Source organism: Aquila chrysaetos, chromosome 12, assembly GCF_900496995.4.
Source record: "Aquila chrysaetos chrysaetos chromosome 12, bAquChr1.4, whole genome shotgun sequence".
In the NCBI taxonomy this organism is placed as follows: domain Eukaryota; kingdom Metazoa; phylum Chordata; class Aves; order Accipitriformes; family Accipitridae; genus Aquila; species Aquila chrysaetos.
The window spans coordinates 2434401-2454585 of NC_044015.1; the positions used below are offsets into that span (position 1 = coordinate 2434401).

Consider the following 20185-nt stretch of genomic DNA (forward strand, 5'->3'; position numbering starts at 1 on the left):
AGGCTTTAAGAAAAAAAAATTAAATTCTAAAAGTCACTTACGGAAGAGTAACACCCAATTACTGTTAATTCCTTTTAAGCAATTCTGCTTTTGTCACCTACGGTTTATTTACCTGAAAATGCACTACATGAGTCCCAGAAGAAATAACATGATGCTTAAATTCTGCTATCCAAAAATCAGAAGGAGAATATCTAGTCATTACAAACAGAGGTTTGAGGAAAACCTGCTGGTTTCCAACTCCTTGTGATATTCTTAGAAAGGGTAACAAATTGATCTGATAATAATACTGCTCTAAAAGACAGACCTCTGACTTCATACTAAGCAATATTTCAAGCCACAAATTAGAACATAAAAGCAAAAGAGCATACACTGAACAGATTATAAGTTGGTTACCTAATCAGTCCCAGTATTCAACTAAGGACAGGGTATCATCAAGCAACTGGAGGATTAGATTCTAGTGAAGTTGGATTGCTGGCATCAAAGCAAACATTTTCATGATGGTTCTAAAAGAAAGAAGAGAGTTACTGATAAAGAATGTATCATAGAGAGATTGAGAAGGCACTAAGTAATTCAAAAAGCTAGATCAATTATATAGTTCAGTAGCACAGGAGCAAGAAAACAAACGCTAAACAAATTTCAGCTCAATTTATAGATATATAACTTCAAATTTATCCAAGAAACAATCCATACCAGAGGGATAGAATGGGAGCTATCCTGAAATAGGCTTGAAAACCTTAGCAAGTAATCATTTAAACATGGTATTCTAATATAGCACCGCAAGCAGGACAGTGAATGTAATCCCCAGATAAACATCAAATGACTATTTAGTTACACCGTATTACCCTTGTACTGAGAAGGTACATGACCAATACTGCATCTAGGATATATCCAAAATTCAATTAAGAAACTAAGAACAGCAACAACAACAAAATCTGTTAGAAAATACCCTCTTACAGCAAAATACTCTAGAAGCTTTGTCTATGAGAAATACACAGAGAAGACTGATATCAGTTTAAGTCCTTGCATGGAAAACTAGAGTTTGGTAACAATCACCAGTTTGGAGGACAAAGCTATAACACAAGCCAGTGGCTGGAATTCAAAGCTAGACAAACTCAGGCTAACATAAGACATAAATGTCACCAGAAGAGTACCCTACACTGCAAAAACTTAACTGACACTATGAGGCCTGATTGCTAAAGTTCTTTTTAGAAAATCAGCCAGTCCCCAGTTACAGATGTGCCTCTTAATTAGAAAAGTTAATTAGGTACTACCCTTTCATTTATGTCATGGTCTAAGCAGACAATTACAATGATTCCTTCTAATTTTATGATCTCTAATTATTTAGAAATTTTTTGAGCTATTGAAATATTTATGCCATGGAATTTGGCTCATCAAGGAAGCACAAGCCTGAATTCAGGTGCAGAGAATACTGGAAGAAAAAGGAGAAATACAAGAGTAGAAGGTAATAACGAAACCGTATTGGTCAGCATGCAAAACAGCAAACTTGGGAAAACAGCAGCCTAACCACCACTGTTGAGTTCTTCCTGTAGTTGGAAATTCTGCAAAGTTACCTCAATGTCTTTCAACACGCTTCCTTATAAGAAGCTCCATTCTAATGCATGGGAAAAAACCAAAGCTGTGTGTTAGAGAATTTAATAAGTGGGAGGCAGAAGCTGGCACTAGGTGCACATCAACTAATTTTAGACTTCACATTCAGACTCCTTCCTGTTTTATTTTTCACAAGCATTTTGTAGCACAAGTATACATCTTCACAGCACTTCAAATTTACTAAGTACAGTCATAAGCATCTACAAAACACAGCAAAGCATTATTTTTCACTACACTCCTGTTTTACAGATGCAAACACAGAGTTAGGCAAGCTGGGCAAGACAAAAAAGTCGAAAAAAGTTAGACATGCAAAGCTTTTCATTCTAACCTTTTATTCAATATATTACACTGTATTAATTTTGAGGGCATGAGTGGGGCAACTGCTGCATGGGATTACTGTGTTAAAAGATATAGTGATGTACAATTTGCACCCTTGAGGCAGTGGTTTCATTGTGCCAGTATAACATACACAATTTAGTGGTACCTATTTCAAGTGAGATTGAAAAGAAGTAAATCTGGAATAGTGCCAGACAAATTTAAATGTAAGATACCAGTTACAGACCACCTTTACTCAACTATCCTAGAAGGATAATTCCAACAGGTCTAGAAAAATGGAAGCAGGTCTAATCAATCTAGAATCTCTCTTCAGCATTTTGTTCCCTTACCTCATCCTTTGCAAGTTCTACAGTGTACTTGTTAATAGCACTAACATAAGTTTATAAGGCAACAGTCTAATGTCATATTTATTTTTATATTAGCTAGCAATTAGTACTTTCATTTGCTTATTAAAAAACCCAACTCACTGGGCTTACCAAACAATAACCTAAGTGAACATGGGGCTGTACTATTTAATCCATCACGGGAGGATTGATAATACTTGCCACTTAAATCACTGAGTAGGGCAACATTTCAGGTAACTACTTCAATACTTTGTAGAAGAAATGCAGTAGGCGACGTAATTGATCATGAATCTGTAATTTTACTTTTTGCTCAGACAGTGTTAACAGAAATAGAAAACAAAAAATTCCAATTCTATATAGTAATTTTGATGGTATTTTCTAAGTGTTTTCAAGTCTCCATTAAGCCAATTAGTTTTTTAATATGCATTAAAGCCAACATTGTCCAGTTAATAATGTAGTAAAATTCTAGAAGAGAACTTTGCCCCAATCAGCGCAGGGTATATGTTTAGTTTAAATAAGGCCATAATTTGAAGCCACATATTTAGTCAATGAATCATAGCGAAGCTAAAAAAGGAAAGCTACCATTACAGCAAAATTGTTGGGGATGAACTTTGTTATATTGCAGTTCTTCACATTTTCACGTACATTTCCAGTGCTGCTCAAACTGAAAGATTCAAGGTTCTCCCATTGTTCATCAAGTAACTTTCAACACAGAAGTGGAAACATATCCTAAGTACTTGACCTCTAATATTCTTGAATATCAGAATCGCCAATGACCATACCCAAAAGAGACCCTTCTGTCTGATCAAATTGAAAACATTTAGCAATTTCAAAAATACTCAGCTATTACTTATCCTTGATTTCCAAAGCAAGGAATTTCCAGCAAGATAATAGGCTATAGAGACACCCTAAAGTTTCTGCAATTAACTTTGCATTACATGTAAGGCAAGGGCCTCAACCCCTGCCTTACCTCCTGTCATAAGGACCTACGGTTGCCGTTAGTTGAGCATAATTAATTTTAATTTTTTTCCAATATTCCAGATATTTGCAGATTACCTGAAGATTGCTTAGCATTCTAGTAACACTTCAGTATTTTTCTTGGTCATAAAAAATTCTGCTGGACTAAACAACTTTAGACCCTTGGTTTTCTTAAATTAAAAGCTCTTGGCTTTTTCTACTCCAAAAGGAGTAGCTCTGAATGGAGCATACAAATTTACAACACATTTGTTACTACTCTTCGTAATCAACCCTGCCAGAGAAGTTACTGCCACAGACTGCCTGACAACGGAGAAGCTGGACTGCAATGTAATACAGGTAATGCAATGTAATACAGGAAAAAATAAAAGAAATTACTTTGATTACAGGCAGTTCCTTCCAGTCACCTTCTCCCTACTCCCTACGGCCCTTGAGACCCTGATACCAATCTAGGATCTCCATGGTCTCTTAGGTGGCCCTCAAACCACCTAAGATGCAGACCTCTACTTCCTCTCAATGACTCAGATGCACAATTTAACCTCAAGACAAGGATACCTTATCAGGCTTACAGTGACATTAAGTGTCTATAACATGTTATTACCTTACAAAAAGTGTGATGTCAGAGTTACAGATGTATGCTTGAGTATGATTCAGAGGAAATGAAAACACAGCCCTGTTGAGAAAATAAGGAATAAAGGCAAAACAACTGAGAGTGTTAGAGGCACAGAACATAAGCCAAAAGAACCTTGGAGACTATTCTACCTTCTTTTGTAGTTTTCTTAATTTTATCCTTAATAGCATTACAGCTGTCAACAAAGGAAGTAAAAATTTAACTGGTCTAATGCTGCATTTACACCAATAAGAAATTTTCTTAAGAAACTTTAGGTTGAACTTTTGTGTGAATTATAAGAAAAAAAAAAAAAAGGATGGTTCATCAGCAGAACATACACATGTCAAAAATACCTTTAAAAACTCTTTTACTGTTAAACATTGTTGGTCTTTAAAGGAAGAGCATATTTTTCTAGGATCTGCATTGAGTTTCATTTTGTAATCAGATACAAACAACACAATAAAGCCTAGATAAAAGCAACTCTGCAAGCCACACAAGTCACTTGATACATCAAGAAAACACAATATACTAGAGACAAAACCTCCAAATTTTCATTTTCTGAAACAAAGACACTCCTAGTCCTTTCAGAGGGCAGATCTTCTATTAAAATAGCTATTTACTGAAAAAAAAAGAAAATCCTTATCAGCATGTCAGGCTTTACTTCTCCTTGATGTTAGAATAAGTAGGTCTTGTTTCTTAGAAATGTGATTAATAAACATTTTCAGCCTTCAAAGACACAACGAAGTACTGAACCACAAACTTTTTGTTGAATCTTAATTTTTCACTCTTTTCCTTGACTGTTGACATAGTTAATACTGTTGCATCTTTTAGGAATTTTTCCTTTTTAAATGCAAAACGTGGTATTTGACCGTCTAGCCAAGGAACAGCCATATTTAGCCTCAGTAATATTGAACTACGTGCAGATGAGTCAAACAGTTATTCATACACAGGATTATTCAGGAGGTCTAATATTTGAATCATTATTTGTCAGAAAACTCAGTCTGTACAAAGCATTACTTTCTAGGTAAACCTCATTTAAATTTTTCATCAGCTGCATTTTCTCTTCCTAAATTATTCAGTTCTATAAGCATTTTAGGTTCCACAGAAAAACACAAACCTATGAGTCTTCCCACCTCTTGATTTGACTATCCATTTGCACAGACAGCTGCCCTGTCACTGCAAAAACTACAACATACAACTACTGAAAAAGCTTTTTGTTGAGACAAATGTTCAAGCAGGGCAACAAAAATAACCCCCACAAAAACCAAACTCCAAACAACCCAAATTGTACAGTGCCACAAAAACAGTTCCATCACATTACTGCAGTAACTCCTGAGTTTTATGGTAATAAGTAAACACTAATGATTAAGGAAATGGCCTTAGATACATCATCCTGAAAAGCACAGACAATGTTACTGGACTTTACACGTACAGAAAGTAAAGAATCTCATTGTTACTTCCAAGACAAAAATAATCAAGATTAACTCTTTTTAGACACAATGAATCTTGAAATGAATATGAATACACATATACATTAGAAGTTCTCCATATTGCTTCTCCTACATTAAATGGATTTGTTCCTGACAAGATTCCGAGTTAAAGACACCAAAGACTTGCTAAAACTTGAGGGGTGTGACACCAATATACTAAACTGGAAAGCAGGGTTACCTCACACTGTTACTTTAGGGTGAGTACTTCAGTCATGTATTCCAGCTAACAGACCTGAAATCAGAGAGCTTCTAATTACCCATGACAAACTCTTATTTGCAAACAGCTAGGTAGACAAACCGATACCAATCCACCTCTAGGAGTAATGTGGGAGGATGCTGATGACATCTTTGAAAGGCTAATTGCATTTGCCAGATGCCTGAGATCATCTCCAGCCCTTTTCTACACTGTCACCCATTTCCAGAAGGGAAAATCAAAGAACACTGAACTCATTTGTATCCAAAGTACTTCTCACTTTTCACAAACAGAACTTGCAAATAAAGCTGAGTAAGAATTTTGTCAAAATGCTTACAGAGTAATAGAAAACAAGGCTAAAAATTATACTGGGAAGTCATCTTACATTAGGATAACACATACCTCTATCAACTGTATGGTCACAATAGTCATGAATCAGGATAGTACTCTTGCTACTTTTAGTCTACAAACATGTAACAAAAAGATGTTCCCAGCTTGCAAAAGTTTTATTTTCCAGGGATTGCAAAACCAACCTTACCAAAAAGACACAGCACTACCAAGATACAAAAAACTACAGGCATATATCAATTAAGCAATGATGGTCACCATGATAAAGCATGGCCTCAACACAGTAGCAGCCCTGATGTTGTCAGGAGTTGCCTAAAAATAAAACAAAGAAACAAACCCAGAGAGTTTTAACGATTTTTTTGAAAGACGCTGAGATACTTGTACGAAAGTTTACAGGCTGTTCATACCCAGAGTTAGAGACATCATGTGAAAAAGCAGAACGCTGCGTGGCTGTAAGATCAGTAAGCAGGAGATGGAAGTTAACATCGTGCCCTGATCAACGGCAAGATCTTCCCCCTGCGTATCGCCTGAGAGACGGGAGGTGCAGACGGGCGGCGAGGCATGTTCCTTCCCTTAGGGCACGTCCAGCTCTTCGGGCACATCAGATGCAAAACGAGTCAGCAGCAACACATCTGCCATCCCGTCCGTTACAAGCCCACGCAGCCGCCCAGAAGCCAGGCACACCCCACAGCTCCAGCCTACCCCTCATCCCGGCCCCGAGCAGCGCACCGCTGCAGCGCCCACCGCCCCGGCCGGCCCCGGGGGCGTCCCCGAGGAACGGCTCCCGGCCCCCAGGCTCCCGAGGGAAGCGGCGAGGCCCCAAGGCTCCCGCCCGCCAGACACCACGACCACCAACCTCCCTCCTCCTCCACACACAGAACTCTCCCCCGCCCGCCACACCGGCCCCGGGGCTCGGTGGGTCAGCGCCGTCACGGGTCCGTGTGAGACCCGGTCCCCTCTGAGGCGCCGCCACCACAGAGTTCGGTCACCCACAGAGGAAGAAGGAAAGAAAAGGAAGGTAGGAAGGAAAGCGGGCGCCCGTTGGGGGCGCAGGGTCGCGCTTCGCCGCCGTTTACCTCAGCCGGTGGGTGAAGCGCTGGCGACCAGCACCGCCGCCCCGCCACAGGCCCCTGCTCGCCACTTCCGGGTGGAGGGAGGTAGGGAGCGGGGGGGGGGGAGGCAGGGCGGCGCCCATTCAGAGCCGCGCGCGCACCGCGCATGCGCCCCACCCCGCGGCGGGGCCGTGCGACGCGCCGGGGCGGGAGGCGCGAGGCGTCGCCCGCGGTTGTGGCGGGCAGCGCTCGCCTCGGCCCGGCTGCTTCGCCCCTGCCTGCGGCTCCCAACACAGCTCGGTGAACGGGTGCTCGTCGGGAGCCAGGTGTTTTCTGAGGCGGGGCCTTGCGGCGAGAAGCGGGAGTGGGCGAATTTCTGTCAAAACCAAAGAACCCCAGTGATGTTTCTCTGCGGGGAGCCTCGCCCCCCACCCCAACCCGCCCGACGCTGTGAGGGCTTCCGCAGAGGCGGTGCTGCTGCTCACCGCCCTTTTCCAGCAGAGAAGATCCCTAGCCTAGCGTTCTTGAGCTTCACCAGCTGAAGCCGCGGAGAGTGGCCTTCCTCCCACCAAAGGCCTGGAGGAAGAAGAGCATTTGGGGTCAGTCACGCTGTAGGCGTTGTCAGACTCTCGTTTCTTGCTTTACCTTGGTGCTGAGGGGAACGTAGCAGGCGCAGCCCGAGGGGGAAGGCATCCCCCTTGGCGAGGGTCCCCTGCGGCGGTGGGTGTCTGCCCTGAGGGAAGCCGGCGGCGACGGCTTGTTTCATTCCTCCGCGCCGCCAGGGGGCGCGCGGCTCCGTCTTCCCCTGGAGGGCGGGGGCGGTGCTGCGCCTGCGCGGCGGTTCGAACGGGATGGCGGCTGAGGCGGAGGAAGGGTGAGGGAGGGGGGGAGCGTCTCCCCCGCCCGTCTCCTCATTCGTCGCCCGGTGCCGTTGTCATCTCCCGTTCTGTCTTTGCAGGATGTCCGCGCTGGCGAGCGACTCTAGTACTAAGGTGGCGGGCGGAGAAATGTCTACGAAAAAGCGGAAAGGTAGCCGGCGGGTGAGGGGGAGCCCGCCTCGATGGAGGCGCGGCGGGTCGCTGAGGCGGGAAGCGTGGCGGCGGGCCCGGCTGAGCTCTCTTTGCTCCTTCTTCAGGAGGAAGAATCGTGAAGTCTCGCTACTTGCAGTACGATAAGAAAGACGCCAAGAAGGTACTTGGGCGCCTCGCTGCCAAGCTCAGGTGTCGCTCAGCGAAGGGTAGAAATGGTGTGAGGGGCGGCTGGGACGTGTGGCAGCGAGAGCTAAGCAAAAAATGACTCCGCTGGGGTTATGAGGGAGTCGTAGATGCAGATTACTAGATGCAGGCTGGGTTGGGAACTTGGGACTGTACTCAGGTGACTTGCAAAGCGTCAAGACGCCCTGGGATTGTAGTTGTTTATTGTCAGCATTCAAGGTGGAGGTAAGATATATTGCTGATCGTCATTACCGCTTATGTTCGGTCTTATCTGTTTCTCGGTTGTCAGAATACTTCAGCAAATTCCTTTTTATCGTCTGCTGCTAAACCATCTTCTGCAACTAAACCAAGATCAGTTCTTCTTCAGAAATGTAAAACTTCTGCTGGTAGGTTTCACCAGAATTTAAAAGCTATTTTGTGAATTTGTATTTCCAACCTGTGGAACTCTTAACAACTCTAAAACATTCTTAAGAGATGATATTTTGTATTACTGGCATCACTGCCAGTTATCACCTGTATACAAAGAGAATTAAGAAACTTGATGCAGGATTAAGAAGTGTAAACTCAAGTGCCTTAAACTCTTGTCTGGACATTCTGATAGAAAACTAATCTGGAACTGAGTAATTGGGCTGTCTAAAATAAGCATAGCTCTTGCCTTCTGCACAAGGCTTTGAACTATTCTCTTACTATGCCCTTGCCATTGCCCTGCTCTTTTTATTTAATCTTTTTAATAAACCCAGTGTAAATGATGGAAAATCCCTGTCTGCAAAACAGTCCATTTTTATTTATTTTGCAAGAATTGCAAAAGACTTTTCTGGTAAGACCTTAGCTTGACTTGAAAATACTGAGGAAATAACATTATTCCCTTTTCACATCTGAGTAGTGTTGTTGAACTGTGAAATGTTTAAGAGGATAACACTCTGAGCTACCTTATCTCTAGGTAAGTTAGGGAGTATACAAATGATGTATATAAAATAAATGTGTAAAAGTTCGCATAAGGTTGCCACATATTAGTGAAAGCATATATAATTGTGAACTTGTGCAGAATCTGTTCTAATTCTTTTAGTTTGATAATAGCTTTTTTCTACAGATGTTCTCCCTGGCTCATTAAATCAGAGTAGTTTTGAGAAAGGGGATTTGCAGTCCACTTTATTGGATGAAGGTAAAATTAGTCGACCGGACCTTGATCTTTCAGCTATTAATGGTAAGCTTCCACTCACACTCAATTTCTTGTTTTATTATTTTTAACATATGTGCTGTAACTTGATTTTACAATAAAATACAATTTACAATACAATACAATAACCCTTGTATTCTTCTATATTCACAAAAGGATTTTGTTAAATAAGGTGTATGTTATTTCAAGTGTCTTTAAGCAGAGGTATTAAGACCTTTGGGGTTTAAATTAACCTCTCGTTTTTTAGTATCTTTTGGGTGCTCTGTTCTTATTGTTTAAGATCAAATATTAAAGAACAAAGTGCCCTCAAGTCTTTGTTCCTATAACAGATGGGTGTTACAATTTTCAGAAGGGATGATAATCTATCACATCTATCTGTAACTGTCATTTAAAGCTAAATGCTCATATGATCCATATTCCATGAGTATCATCAGAGCCAGAAGTAGGGCACAAGTCGACTTTACTGGTACACATAATCATTTTGAAATTATCTTTGCCTTTGAGGAACCTGATGCCATGTTGACAAACCCTATATACTTTGGTAGAAGAGAGCAATAACTTTTCTGTTGTGATACAGATACAGCTGTCCGCAAAAAGACTCCTGGTTCAAAATCTGCTTACAAAGAAGGTACAGGGACATGTCAAAAAAACAAAAAAGTGGTGAGTCTTGCTGCTTTCATTTGTTAAGCATATTTATTTTGAAATGTGTGAAATGATTTTCTATTTATCTTTAATCTTAATAACAACTTTGAGGTCCTGAGCCTTCTGGCAGAAGTCAGAGGATAGGTCTGTTCTACTGCTAGCGGTGTTTGTTTTGTTTATCAGATGTCTCAACACGCTTTGCTTCCGTTTCTTGTGGTAAAGAATCTGCTCCGATTGTAGGATCTCCTCAAGTGGATTCTTTTTGTATTCCTGGCCATACTTTTTAATTATACCACATTATCCTTAAATATTTTCTGACATTTTTGCTCAGAAAACTAACATTGATTCAACCTAATTTGAAGTGCCTTATTTAGGGATCTCATTCAACGTAGCACTGAAACTTCAAGTTCTCTACCAGTATTACGAAAATCTGCTGAAAATGTTATAAAAAGTGGTGGAACGAAGGACAAAGAGGTATATTTAAAATGCGTTGCTAAAAAAACCCAAACTTTTTTCATTGAGCTGACTATTGTTGATGATGATTCCGGGCACAAATTGGACTTCCACTATTTGAATGTTGAAAAAATAATTGTTTAAATACCAAAATTGATGTAGTATATTCTTTTCTTTTCTGAAGGGAAATGATTCTGATGCTCTGATGGAAGAGCTGGAATCTCAGACACTGCTTTTAACTTACCTAAGAGTAAAGGTGAGAATCAGTCAAGTACTTGGTGTTTCAGATGGAAGAACTTGATATTGAGGAATTGTTTAATTTCTTCTCTACTCTATGCTTTCTGATCCGTAAAAGTTAGATTTTTGTGACATTATATGTTTAAATTAGTGCCAGTTTATTAAGCTGGTGCTGGTTCTTCATGAAGTAGGGGTATGCAGAAATTTTGGGAAAACCGTGAGTGAGAGTGTGTGGAATTCAAGGTTGTAGCAGTGACTTTGTGCTTTGTTCACTCAGTGCTGTATATGTATATTTTTCGTTTACAAAAAATATTAGTGGGGGTGGGGGAAGAAGATGGAGAGGGGCTTTAACTATAATGTACTGTGCTTACTGCGTGAGGTCTCCGATTCATTAATTGAAGCTCTTTGACCTTGTCCAATGCTTACATTTGTTTATTCAGAATATGTTAATTACTTAGATGTAGCATTACTTTAGTTGTGAATATTTTTTGGATGTAATAGGCAGAAAAAAATCTTGCCAAGCTGGAGAAAAAAGCAGAAAAAAACTTGTTAAAGTTGTGTGAAGAAAAGGAGAGACAACAGGAGAAGCTCTATGAGTTGAAGCGTGAAATTCTACTCAAAGAGAGAGAGCAGAAACTTGATGATGCATTAGACAAGCAGGTAGGCTTTATTACAATTTATGCTTCTCCTATATTTAAACAAGCTCACTTATGAAGTAGTCCTTTCCCCAGAGAAGATTTCTCTGCTTCTGTAGCCTGCTGGTGTACAATTTTATGCAGCTTAAACAAAATAAATATCTGCTTCCTGTGGTGGCACGTAATGCTCTCTAGTAACCTAAGCAAATGCCTTTGTCACTTTTTTGTTGTCCCTTGTGGGTAGGCAGGAAGGAGAAGTTAGAGCTATTAGGCAAGGGGCAGCAATAGCGCACTGGTTGCCAGGGCAGTTTACAGTTGATGCACAGGAGATGCAAGTATCTTAAACGACGTGAACATCCTGCAGTTATGCAATTACAGTTATGGCTAGAGCTGAGGTGCTAACTCTTAGGTGAGAAGTGAACATCTGTTCTTTATTTGTCTTATTTTCGTATGTTAGACAGTGATAGTTCTGGCCTGGTTGTAAGAAGGCAAGTTTCCAATGAAGTCCTTGATAATAGGTGATCTTAAAAGCTACACCCTCCCCCTCTTTGTCAGTATTTTGTTAGTTCTGTTGTGTGAAGTTAAAAGGTAGTACTTTCTGAATAATTATTTTTCAAAACTGAACCAATGTTTGCTTTTAACAAATATGCATTGCAAAAATTAAACAAGACTTGTCTTCTTGTGAATACACTGTTAACTACAGTCAAAGTATCATATATAGAACACTTTGCCTGCTATGTTGCTAATATCTCTGAGCTACAGTAACAAGGAAACTGGTATTGACCTAGGCGTTTTGGGGTGGTAGAGGAAAACTTATTAAACAGCATGACAGGAATATCATACCACAAATTTCTTGAATTCCTCTGTCAATGAGCATTTCAGAGTGGTACTTGGGTCTTTTTGTAAATTATTTTTCTGCATTGAGCCAGGTCTGTACTAACAAAATGGCTGCTTTTGAAGAAGTGTTGGTTCATCATGTATCTTTTTCAGATAGAAGTACTTTCTCCCCTTGTTCCAGTTTGTGGACAGTTTAAAGACCAATATAAAAGCTTTGCAGTTTCCCTGGATGCCACTAGACATGAATTACCCATAAAGAATATTCACATAGAAGGAGATATGCTAACATACCTTGGTATGAAAATTTGATTAATCAAATTTATTTTCAAAAATAGTGGGTTTTGGCATGCTAAAATTCTTACATTGTTATTATTGGATCTATCTGTGGCCACTGGAGGAATTTTGTGTACTCTTAGATCTTGTATAGACACTGGGCTGCAACATTAGTCACGTGTTTTGCTGCAAATAATTCTTGTTTCCGTTTAACCACTAAACTGCCCTTGAGCAAGTTTTTTATCTTGCAGCAGGAAAAAAATTAACTTTCTAAACTAGGGCAGTTTTCATATACACTTTCTTTAGCAAGTTTCTGTATCTTTTAACTGTGTTCATGGCATTCCTCCTCCTTTCTTGTTCCTAATGGGTAAGCAAGTTGTAGAAATGCTGTGATATCTTGTTTCTGTGTTTGAGGGATAAAGTCACAAGGGTAGACTTGCTCATGATTCCTGTAGAACTAGAGCTTAAATATATTGTGTGATGTCTTGAATCAGAGAGTGTTTGTTTAATAAATTAGTACTTGTGGTTTGTATTGAAGTCTGGGCAAAAAGTTATATTTTTAAACTGCTGGTCTGCAAGAAATGAGATTCTTAAACCATTTGCAATAATCTTGCTTACACTTTAAAATGAATGGAGAAGGTTTATCGAAGAGCTTAGAATTCTTGTAAGGAGGCTTGAGAGAAAATAAATACGTGTTTTTCATTTGTGAATGCTAAAGGAAAGGACTGGATAAATTTTGTGTTGGGGGTATATGCCAATAGCAATATATGTAACTGGCCAGGGAATTTTGGATGTTTAAAACTTGGTTTTTTTCTTGCATTTGTCTTGGAAAAAATCTTTGACATACTCTAAATGAGAGCTTGATTAGCAGTTTTAATAGCATGTTGCTGGTGTTAGTCTTCATAGCTGAAAATAATTTGGCTTTCACAGTGTTCTCATAGTGTGTTTGCAAAAGCTGAACAAACAGTAGTTTTCCATCATCTAGTTCACTTGTTTCTGTGGTTACTCCAGCTATTAAGTAACCTTGTATTACCTGATGCTACTGCATGCATTTTTGAATAATATCTTTAACATCTCATATTGCAGATGAACTGCAAAAGCAGTTAACTATCACACAGGAACTTCTGACAGAAGTTATGCCAAGCTACTCAGAAGAAAGTGCAAAAGCATTTAGTGTGCTGAAAGACCTTAAAGGAGTTTCTCAGCAACTGGATAAAGAGCTTCAAAGGTATTTACAACAATCAGGTGAAAAGACTCGTTGGCTAAATATTCAGAGGAAAATCTATAGTCTCAGTGGAATATATCCCAAATATAAATTAGAGGAGGATTAATTGAGGGGATAGCAGCACTAAGTTTAATTCTGTTTGTAGCAGACATCTGCATTTCTATCCCTACCCCATCTACAGTCAAAGTAAAGATGTTTGGGGGTTTTTGTTTGTGTATTCTAAGCAAACTACTTCAGCATGCCATTCTCTGACACTTCAGCTGAGAATTTCAGTGAGCAAGAATAGCCCTGGTAAAGTGCAAATACGTAGGAGAGTGGAGAACTCCAACAGACAGAAAAGTGAACTGGAAGCACTATGTCTTAAATAATAACCAGGCAAATATATCATCCTTTAGGAGGTACAACGAGGACAGAAAAGGTTTCTTTCCTGGAGTGTTGTGTCAACAAATACAAAGTATCATGGAGAGCATGAGGAAGAGATAAGGCATGATAAATTCCCTTTCCTTCCTTCATTTCCCTAGAAGAGATTACAGCAAAACCTTTGAAGATTGAAAGACCATAAAGCCACACATCTCCCCCCTCCTGCAGACTGCCCCTCCTCTCCTCCAAATTCTAGCCTTTGGGAAGAAAATTCATATTTCACATTTTTTCTTCTGGTGTCTCCATGGTAGGAGAATGATGCGAATGTCCAGGCACATAGCCTTTGGGGTTAAGCAGAAGTTATCCTCCAGAGTAACTGATTTAGCTTGCTTCATTTGTTCCAGGAGCTTCACAGAAGTGCAGAACCTGTCATTTGCAGTTACTAAAGAAGTTTCTCTGCATAACCAAAGAATATGCGAAGAGAAAAATGGACTAGATGTTGTGAAACACTGGTACTTCAACTAAGTTTGTGTATTGTTTTACTAACGAGTGGGTTCTAAATCAATGCCAGCATACTTCCTGTGTGAACATATAACTTATCCAAATTTTCAGTTATACCAGAATATGAAACCAGCAGCATGTATGCTTACTAATGTAAGAAATGGAGTTTTCTTCTGCATGTCCCATAAGGAGACATCTTTTTTTAATATGAATTTCTGTGACACCGTTTTCATCACCTTCTGCCTTGACAATACTGAAAGGTAAATAATAAATGTTATTCTTAGCAAATATGACCTATGTATTGTTAAACTTCTTGTTCTACTTCCTTGGAACTGGCTTCAAGTACACTGTTTTGCATCTCTTTCCGAAGTAGTGTTCCTTAGAGGGCAGCATATCAGAATATAGATGTGGAATTGTGTATGTGGTACTGTATATTTGCTGATCTCATCAGGAGGATCTGTAGGAATGTACAGCATGATCATTGGTGGCCCAGTGAAGAACTTCTGGAGGAACTCTTAATTGTCCCTTATTTCTGGATTTGCTGAGAGGAAAAGCTACCAGGGTAACAAATAATGAGGCTGATGCTTGGAAGGAGCCTGGTTACTTGTAACAAGTGAAAAGTTTTGGTAACTTGTTGCCTAATTGTCTTGGAAACAAATTATTAAAATCATAAATGCTTTTGTATTAACCTGATGCCTTCTCTTGAAGGACTTTATTTATTCTTTTTAATAATAAAGACTATTTTCCACTGCTATATCAATAGCCTTCATGTTTTAATATCTTCACTGATCTCCTGCAGAAGCTTTTGTTTCCATTTGGGCTTACATAGGACTAGTACTACACGATATATGCAGTGGTGGACTTATAGACACTAACCAGTCCCAGTGGCAAGCCATGACCTACTTGCATCCAAAGTGCTGAGACCAGAAGATTGTGCATGTGGAGAGAAACTTCAAACCTAACTACTGAGTAAGTGCCTGAGAGTGTGGTCTTGTTATGAACGTACTTGCCAGATGTGTCAGGTTTTTTCGACACACTTTACATTTTTATACATGGAATGCATTTCTCTCTGAAACGCATGCTATATCCTGTATTTTTTTTACCTGTGGAACCTCTTTCTCTGATGGTTTTTCAAAAGCTTTGCTTTGTATTGTCTGCTTAGTGTTATGTTTCTGGCTTAAGCTGTGTCTATAAAGCTTTTTGGCCCGCTCAAAAAATACTTGGAGCGTTCTCCTTGCACTCCTTGAAGTGCTATTCGGGCTTTCTTCCTGGTATTACTAAGAGTCTAACTAGATTCTTGTCTCCTTTTATTAAAAATTAGGAGTAAATTAAGCTGTAGTAACTGGATCAGTGAGATGTGCAGTGCACTGGATGAGAAGTCAATATATAACAAACTGTTAAGACTGTATATAATATCAGTGTCATTTTTTTCACAGTAACTTATCCATGAGCCAGTGGGAGGGCAATGAGTTATTTTAAGTTATTCATCTGTTATTTCTTCTTCCTCAAACATGTTAGGTGATCTGCACTTAACAGTTCACCTGTGTGTGCTGCCAGTCCCTGAGTCATAGGTGCTGCACACAGCAGGATCATGCTCTGGGCCAGGAACATGAGCTGCACCTACGAAGTTGGCCGCTGGATGGGGAACTTTGCTAAGCAGTCAAGTCATGGGTTAGCTGCAAATTAGTAGTCTGTTTATTTTTGGTGGATGGAGATCTCAGTAGAAAGGCTCCTATATGATGAACCTGGTGGTCAAACAACTGTTTTTCCTAGGTTTGGATAATTGCTAGGATGTGTGTCCTCATGCCTTTAAGCTGCTTATCATGAGTGTGTCATTCTGAAACTCAGAAAATTAAGAGTGGTCGTCTTAAATGTGAGGGGGGAGGGATGAAATGAAAATCAAGTTTAGAGTCTCTTGATAATTCTGTGTCTGCACAGACACAAGTCAGAATGTCTTTGCTAGGTTTTCTTGATGGTAGACCTCATTGCTGGTCTAAAAAAAGTTTGGTTTTTTTAAGAAATACTTTTAAATTAAACCCATCCTCTTCAGTCAAATTACTTTCTACCATTGAGATACTATTGTTTGTGTGTGTATATATATTTATTTTTATATATATATATACACACCCAAATGATACTTAAGCAACAGACAGCAATATAAATTTTTTTAGAAGTGCTTTGATTTCAGGTACATATTTTCAATCTAATGCATAAATGTACATGTTCTGATTTTAATGTTAACATATATCCTTTTACTCAGTAATTTGGAGAGGGGTGAAAGAGGACTTGGGTAGAGTTTCAGCTTCCTTCTGGATTTTCTCACTCGGATCAATTTCTAGACTAATCAAGTGCAATATATCTGCATTGATATTATAAAGTGAAGTGGAACGCTATTAGTTCTCTCCCATGAAGAAGGGTGGAGAGAAAGGTTCTGCTTGCTGTGATCACGATTAAAGGCTCTGAATTTTCGGGGGCAGTAGTTCATCCTTGCTGCTGCAGGTGGCAGTCATTGTCTACACAAGCCTAAGGCAAAGTGGGAGTCCTGGAGCTAAAGGCCAACTGCATGTACAAAACAATGAAATGCTTGGGGATGTGCGCTTATTGTTTCAGAAGAATCATAGGCATTGATTTGAGCATTCTGGCCATTCTTTTCCTTAAATTGGACACTTGTGTAATTCTTTGTACAAATGGTAGACAAGTGTTAGATAAAGCAGCTCAGCCTCTCCAGGAAAGGGTTTTAAGCTGTTTTGAACTGAGACTTTTCCATTTTTATTTTCCTGAATATTCTTTCTAAGTGGTTCTGGGTTGGCTCTTTGCAGAAGTGTTTTAGGCTCCTCCACCTTGAAATAGCCACAGAACTAGATGCTGCCACATTTAACACTGTACAAACAACAACAACAACAAAGAACTGCAGAATCACTGGAGCAGGAGCTAAACAGATGTGACACCACTTATTTTGTATTTTCCACCTATTTTCTGACAATGTCACATGCTCTGAATCGGTTGGAATCCTAAACAATTTAAGGGCTCTTTTTATTCAGGTTATCAATCTCCTTTTTTTTTTTTTTTTTTAAACCTAGAATTAATAATGTTCTCCCTTCTATAATTTGTATCAATGAAGATTTAGTTTTGTTCTCTCTGAATTTGTGCAGTACTTATTACCTATGTATTCATCTTCTAGGCCAGAGGTTCTTACTGACCAATTGTTAACATTCATGTGTCCTAATGCACTTTTTTTTGGGGGGGGGGGCGGATGTCTTTTTCTCTTCCAAAAACTGAAAGCAATTATGAAACAAGCCAGCTAGGTCTGAGGGCCTGGGTGGGAAGGGGAGAGCACACAGAATGTAAGTATTTGTACCCTGCAAAATTCTCTTAATTGTCTAAAAAGCAGTTGGCAAGATAGTTTTGAGCTAGGTTTGCACTGCACAGATTGCACTGCCTGGATTGTGATATTTCTGGGGGAGCTTTGACTGTGTTCTCTTCAGTTACGCTGGTGTTGCCTGACTGTTTTGACCACCAGCTCAGGAGGGCTGAATTTTTTTTTGCTGTAATTCCTGTGCTCTCTGCAATAGGGTCACCAGGGGTCAAGGTGAGGGAGCATCCCTCTTTGCCTGTGGTGCACTATCGTGGAGCTGCAGCCCAGGACATAATCGAGGCCCGTTCGTCTCTTCACCACCACCCCCCAACCCTGCAATTCTTTGTTCACACTAGCTTCAAATGGAGCTGATTCTTTGCTCATCAACAGCAAGTAAGCAGCTCATGACCCCAGCAGATGTTTCTGCATTTTAGGCTAATGAGAACTTATTGGATTACTGCAGTCTTCCCTGCCTCGGAGTAAATACCACTTTGTTGGAGATCCGGAAACTCATACTGAATATGATAAACAAACTGCTGGCTGGACTGTGATTGCCAGGACATGAAAAGAGTTCCACAGCGGCAGAAGATCTAACAGCTCTGAAATGCACCACTGAGCCACACCAATTAAGAGCATTTCCAGTGATTATGTGAGCATTCCTGTTCAACTCACAGAAATGATTTTATGTTGTTTCTTGCGCTGCGTTTGTGTGTGGTCTGTAAAGCAAGCACAAGGATGGAGGATGAGGTTTGCAGAGTAGTCTCAAATGCCTCTGATCAGTTTCTTTTAAAATATTTCTGTGATAATGTATCTGCGAGACCTATTGAGTTTCCTGCTATTTCAAGATCTTAAACTTCGTATGTTAGGGAAGCAAACACAATTTGCCTCTTAAGACATAACTAATTTCTTGTTTATATAGATAACGTGTTCAGAGATGGCCTGTAGGATATAAAAACTTAATTCCTTGTTTTAATATCTACTGCATGTGGTGGTGGGAATTTAAACAGCTGATTGATTAGTAGAGTTTTCAGGACTACTACCCGAAAAGATACTCTGTCTGTGGCACTTAATCCTTTCAGCAGTCATGCTTTGTTGTGTATTTCTTCAGAACTTTTTAGACAGTATTTCAGTAAGTGAAATGGTAAACAAGTAACTATAGGAGTGCAGCACTGATTCCCAGCTAAACCAAGATGAAGCTTATTAGCTTGACTATAGAGCAGTGTTGGTACACTTACACAGCTTCAGCATATTACGGACAGGGTAAGTATGGAATCTGTATAGGCAGTACCCAAATATGGCGAGAGCCTTTAACCCTTTCTTGCCACCTTCTTTGTCTTAAGAAATTTGTCTCCACCTAACTGAACAAACTCAAATTTCTCAAATTAATATGACTTGTATGATAAAAGGATGCCTCTACCCATTCCTAGTTATAAAGGTGTCCAGCTGAATTTTTAATAACTCTTAAGTGTGGAGACTTCACAAGCTCTCTAGATCCCTTATTTATGTATAAAACTGCCACCAAACACTAGACTATGCACAAACTTCTATTGCATCAGTCATATGTAGAGGCTGAGAAGAAAACTGGGAAGTAATTTCTTACTAAGTGTCTTAATGACCAGCCACTTTTAATTAAGCACAGTGCTCTATTCCCATTCTAAATTGACATCTGCCCATATGAATGATTTCTTAGTACTATCTCAGTCATTTTGTCAGGAATTAAAATGTTATACTACTGTGAAAGATCAGCCTCTCCTGTTCTGTAGATGATTAATAAGCATTTTTGACAGAACTGTTTAATAATTATGTTCTCGATATCATTATCTTCTTGTTATATGCTACTCAGATTACATTCTTATTTTGAATGTCCTTTTTAATTATCCTTCGCTTGTAATTTTGTTCTAGAGATGCTTGTGTTGCTGGGAGGCAGGATCAGTCTTGTTTCTACCGCTCTGTATCTGGACTGATGTAGTTTCTGTTAAAAGACATTGTCCTCATTGCTGGTAAGCTTGCAGTAGTATGGCGAAGCCAATAGGACACTTGTTTTGCAGTTATCAGTTTCTACATTAGGTATCCATGTTTGGCTAACGGAAAGGAGGCTGTCACAGGAACACAAAGGGAGAGCAAAACTGGGAGTTAAAGAAATGGGTGAGGGATTTTTACCATAAATATAATGCTGTAAAAAGTAACTAAGACCTTATTCTTGACTGGCGGTATGTAATGACTGACATGAGTGTTTTCCGTTGGGAACGGGGGACAAATGATTCTGGCTTCCCTGAAGCTGATGAATTGTCCCTTGTTTTTTATTTTTCACCCACCTTCT

The 20185-nt window shown here is 39.8% G+C and overlaps 3 protein-coding genes across 23 annotated transcripts in view; 2 read left to right on the forward strand and 1 right to left on the reverse strand.

The window, feature by feature from the left end:
- Positions 1 to 7053, reverse strand: part of MYO9B (myosin IXB) — a 45402-nt gene extending 38349 nt beyond the window's left edge. For 7 of the 19 annotated variants that reach the window (XR_003925966.2, XR_003925965.2, XR_005933692.1 and 4 more), the window contains exons 1-3: positions 6981 to 7037; positions 3865 to 3936; positions 394 to 503 (exon numbers count right to left, since the gene is read on the reverse strand). The gene's annotated coding sequence lies outside the window, so the exon portion shown is untranslated. Of the gene's footprint in view, positions 1 to 393; positions 504 to 3864; positions 3937 to 6311; positions 6495 to 6980 lie in introns of those variants that run through there. The other 12 variants (XM_030032343.2, XM_030032342.2, XM_030032340.2 and 9 more) reach the window with 7 other exon arrangements.
- A 133-nt stretch (positions 7054 to 7186) lies between these two features.
- On the forward strand, positions 7187 to 15264 carry HAUS8 (HAUS augmin like complex subunit 8). Of its 3 annotated transcripts, XR_003925967.2 has the most exons (12): positions 7761 to 7830; positions 7915 to 7985; positions 8092 to 8147; positions 8460 to 8556; positions 9261 to 9374; positions 9925 to 10007; positions 10627 to 10698; positions 11181 to 11339; positions 12305 to 12446; positions 13511 to 13652; positions 14414 to 14589; positions 14624 to 15264. XR_003925967.2 is itself a non-coding variant. In XM_030032358.2 (11 exons), the coding sequence occupies exons 2-11, from the start codon at positions 7916 to 7918 to the stop codon at positions 14532 to 14534; spliced, it is 1056 nt and encodes a 351-aa protein (XP_029888218.1). In that variant the 5' UTR covers positions 7187 to 7555; position 7915; the 3' UTR covers positions 14535 to 15264. The 3 variants fall into 3 exon arrangements, 2 of the variants coding, with proteins under 2 accessions (XP_029888218.1, XP_029888217.1); XM_030032358.2 differs by lacking the exon at positions 7761 to 7830 and adding an exon at positions 7187 to 7555 and having other exon boundaries at positions 14414 to 15264; XM_030032357.2 differs by having other exon boundaries at positions 14414 to 15264.
- A 3267-nt stretch (positions 15265 to 18531) lies between these two features.
- The window catches only part of CPAMD8 (C3 and PZP like alpha-2-macroglobulin domain containing 8), a 65395-nt gene continuing 63741 nt past the window's right edge, over positions 18532 to 20185 (forward strand). The window contains exons 1-2 of the mRNA XM_041127886.1: positions 18532 to 18607; positions 19768 to 19865. Coding sequence (XP_040983820.1) covers positions 18542 to 18607; positions 19768 to 19865 — 164 coding nt within the window. The 5' untranslated portion in view covers positions 18532 to 18541. The remainder of the gene's footprint in view (positions 18608 to 19767; positions 19866 to 20185) is intronic.

Excerpts from the sequence above, each read along its gene's own strand:
- HAUS8 (XM_030032357.2), top strand. The coding sequence starts at position 7,808 with ATGGCGGCTGAGGCGGAGGAAGG. Across the intron at positions 8,557-9,260 it reads GAAATGTAAAACTTCTGCTG|ATGTTCTCCCTGGCTCATTA; the intron begins GTAGGTTTCACC and ends TTTTTTCTACAG. Across the intron at positions 10,699-11,180 it reads TAACTTACCTAAGAGTAAAG|GCAGAAAAAAATCTTGCCAA; the intron begins GTGAGAATCAGT and ends TGGATGTAATAG.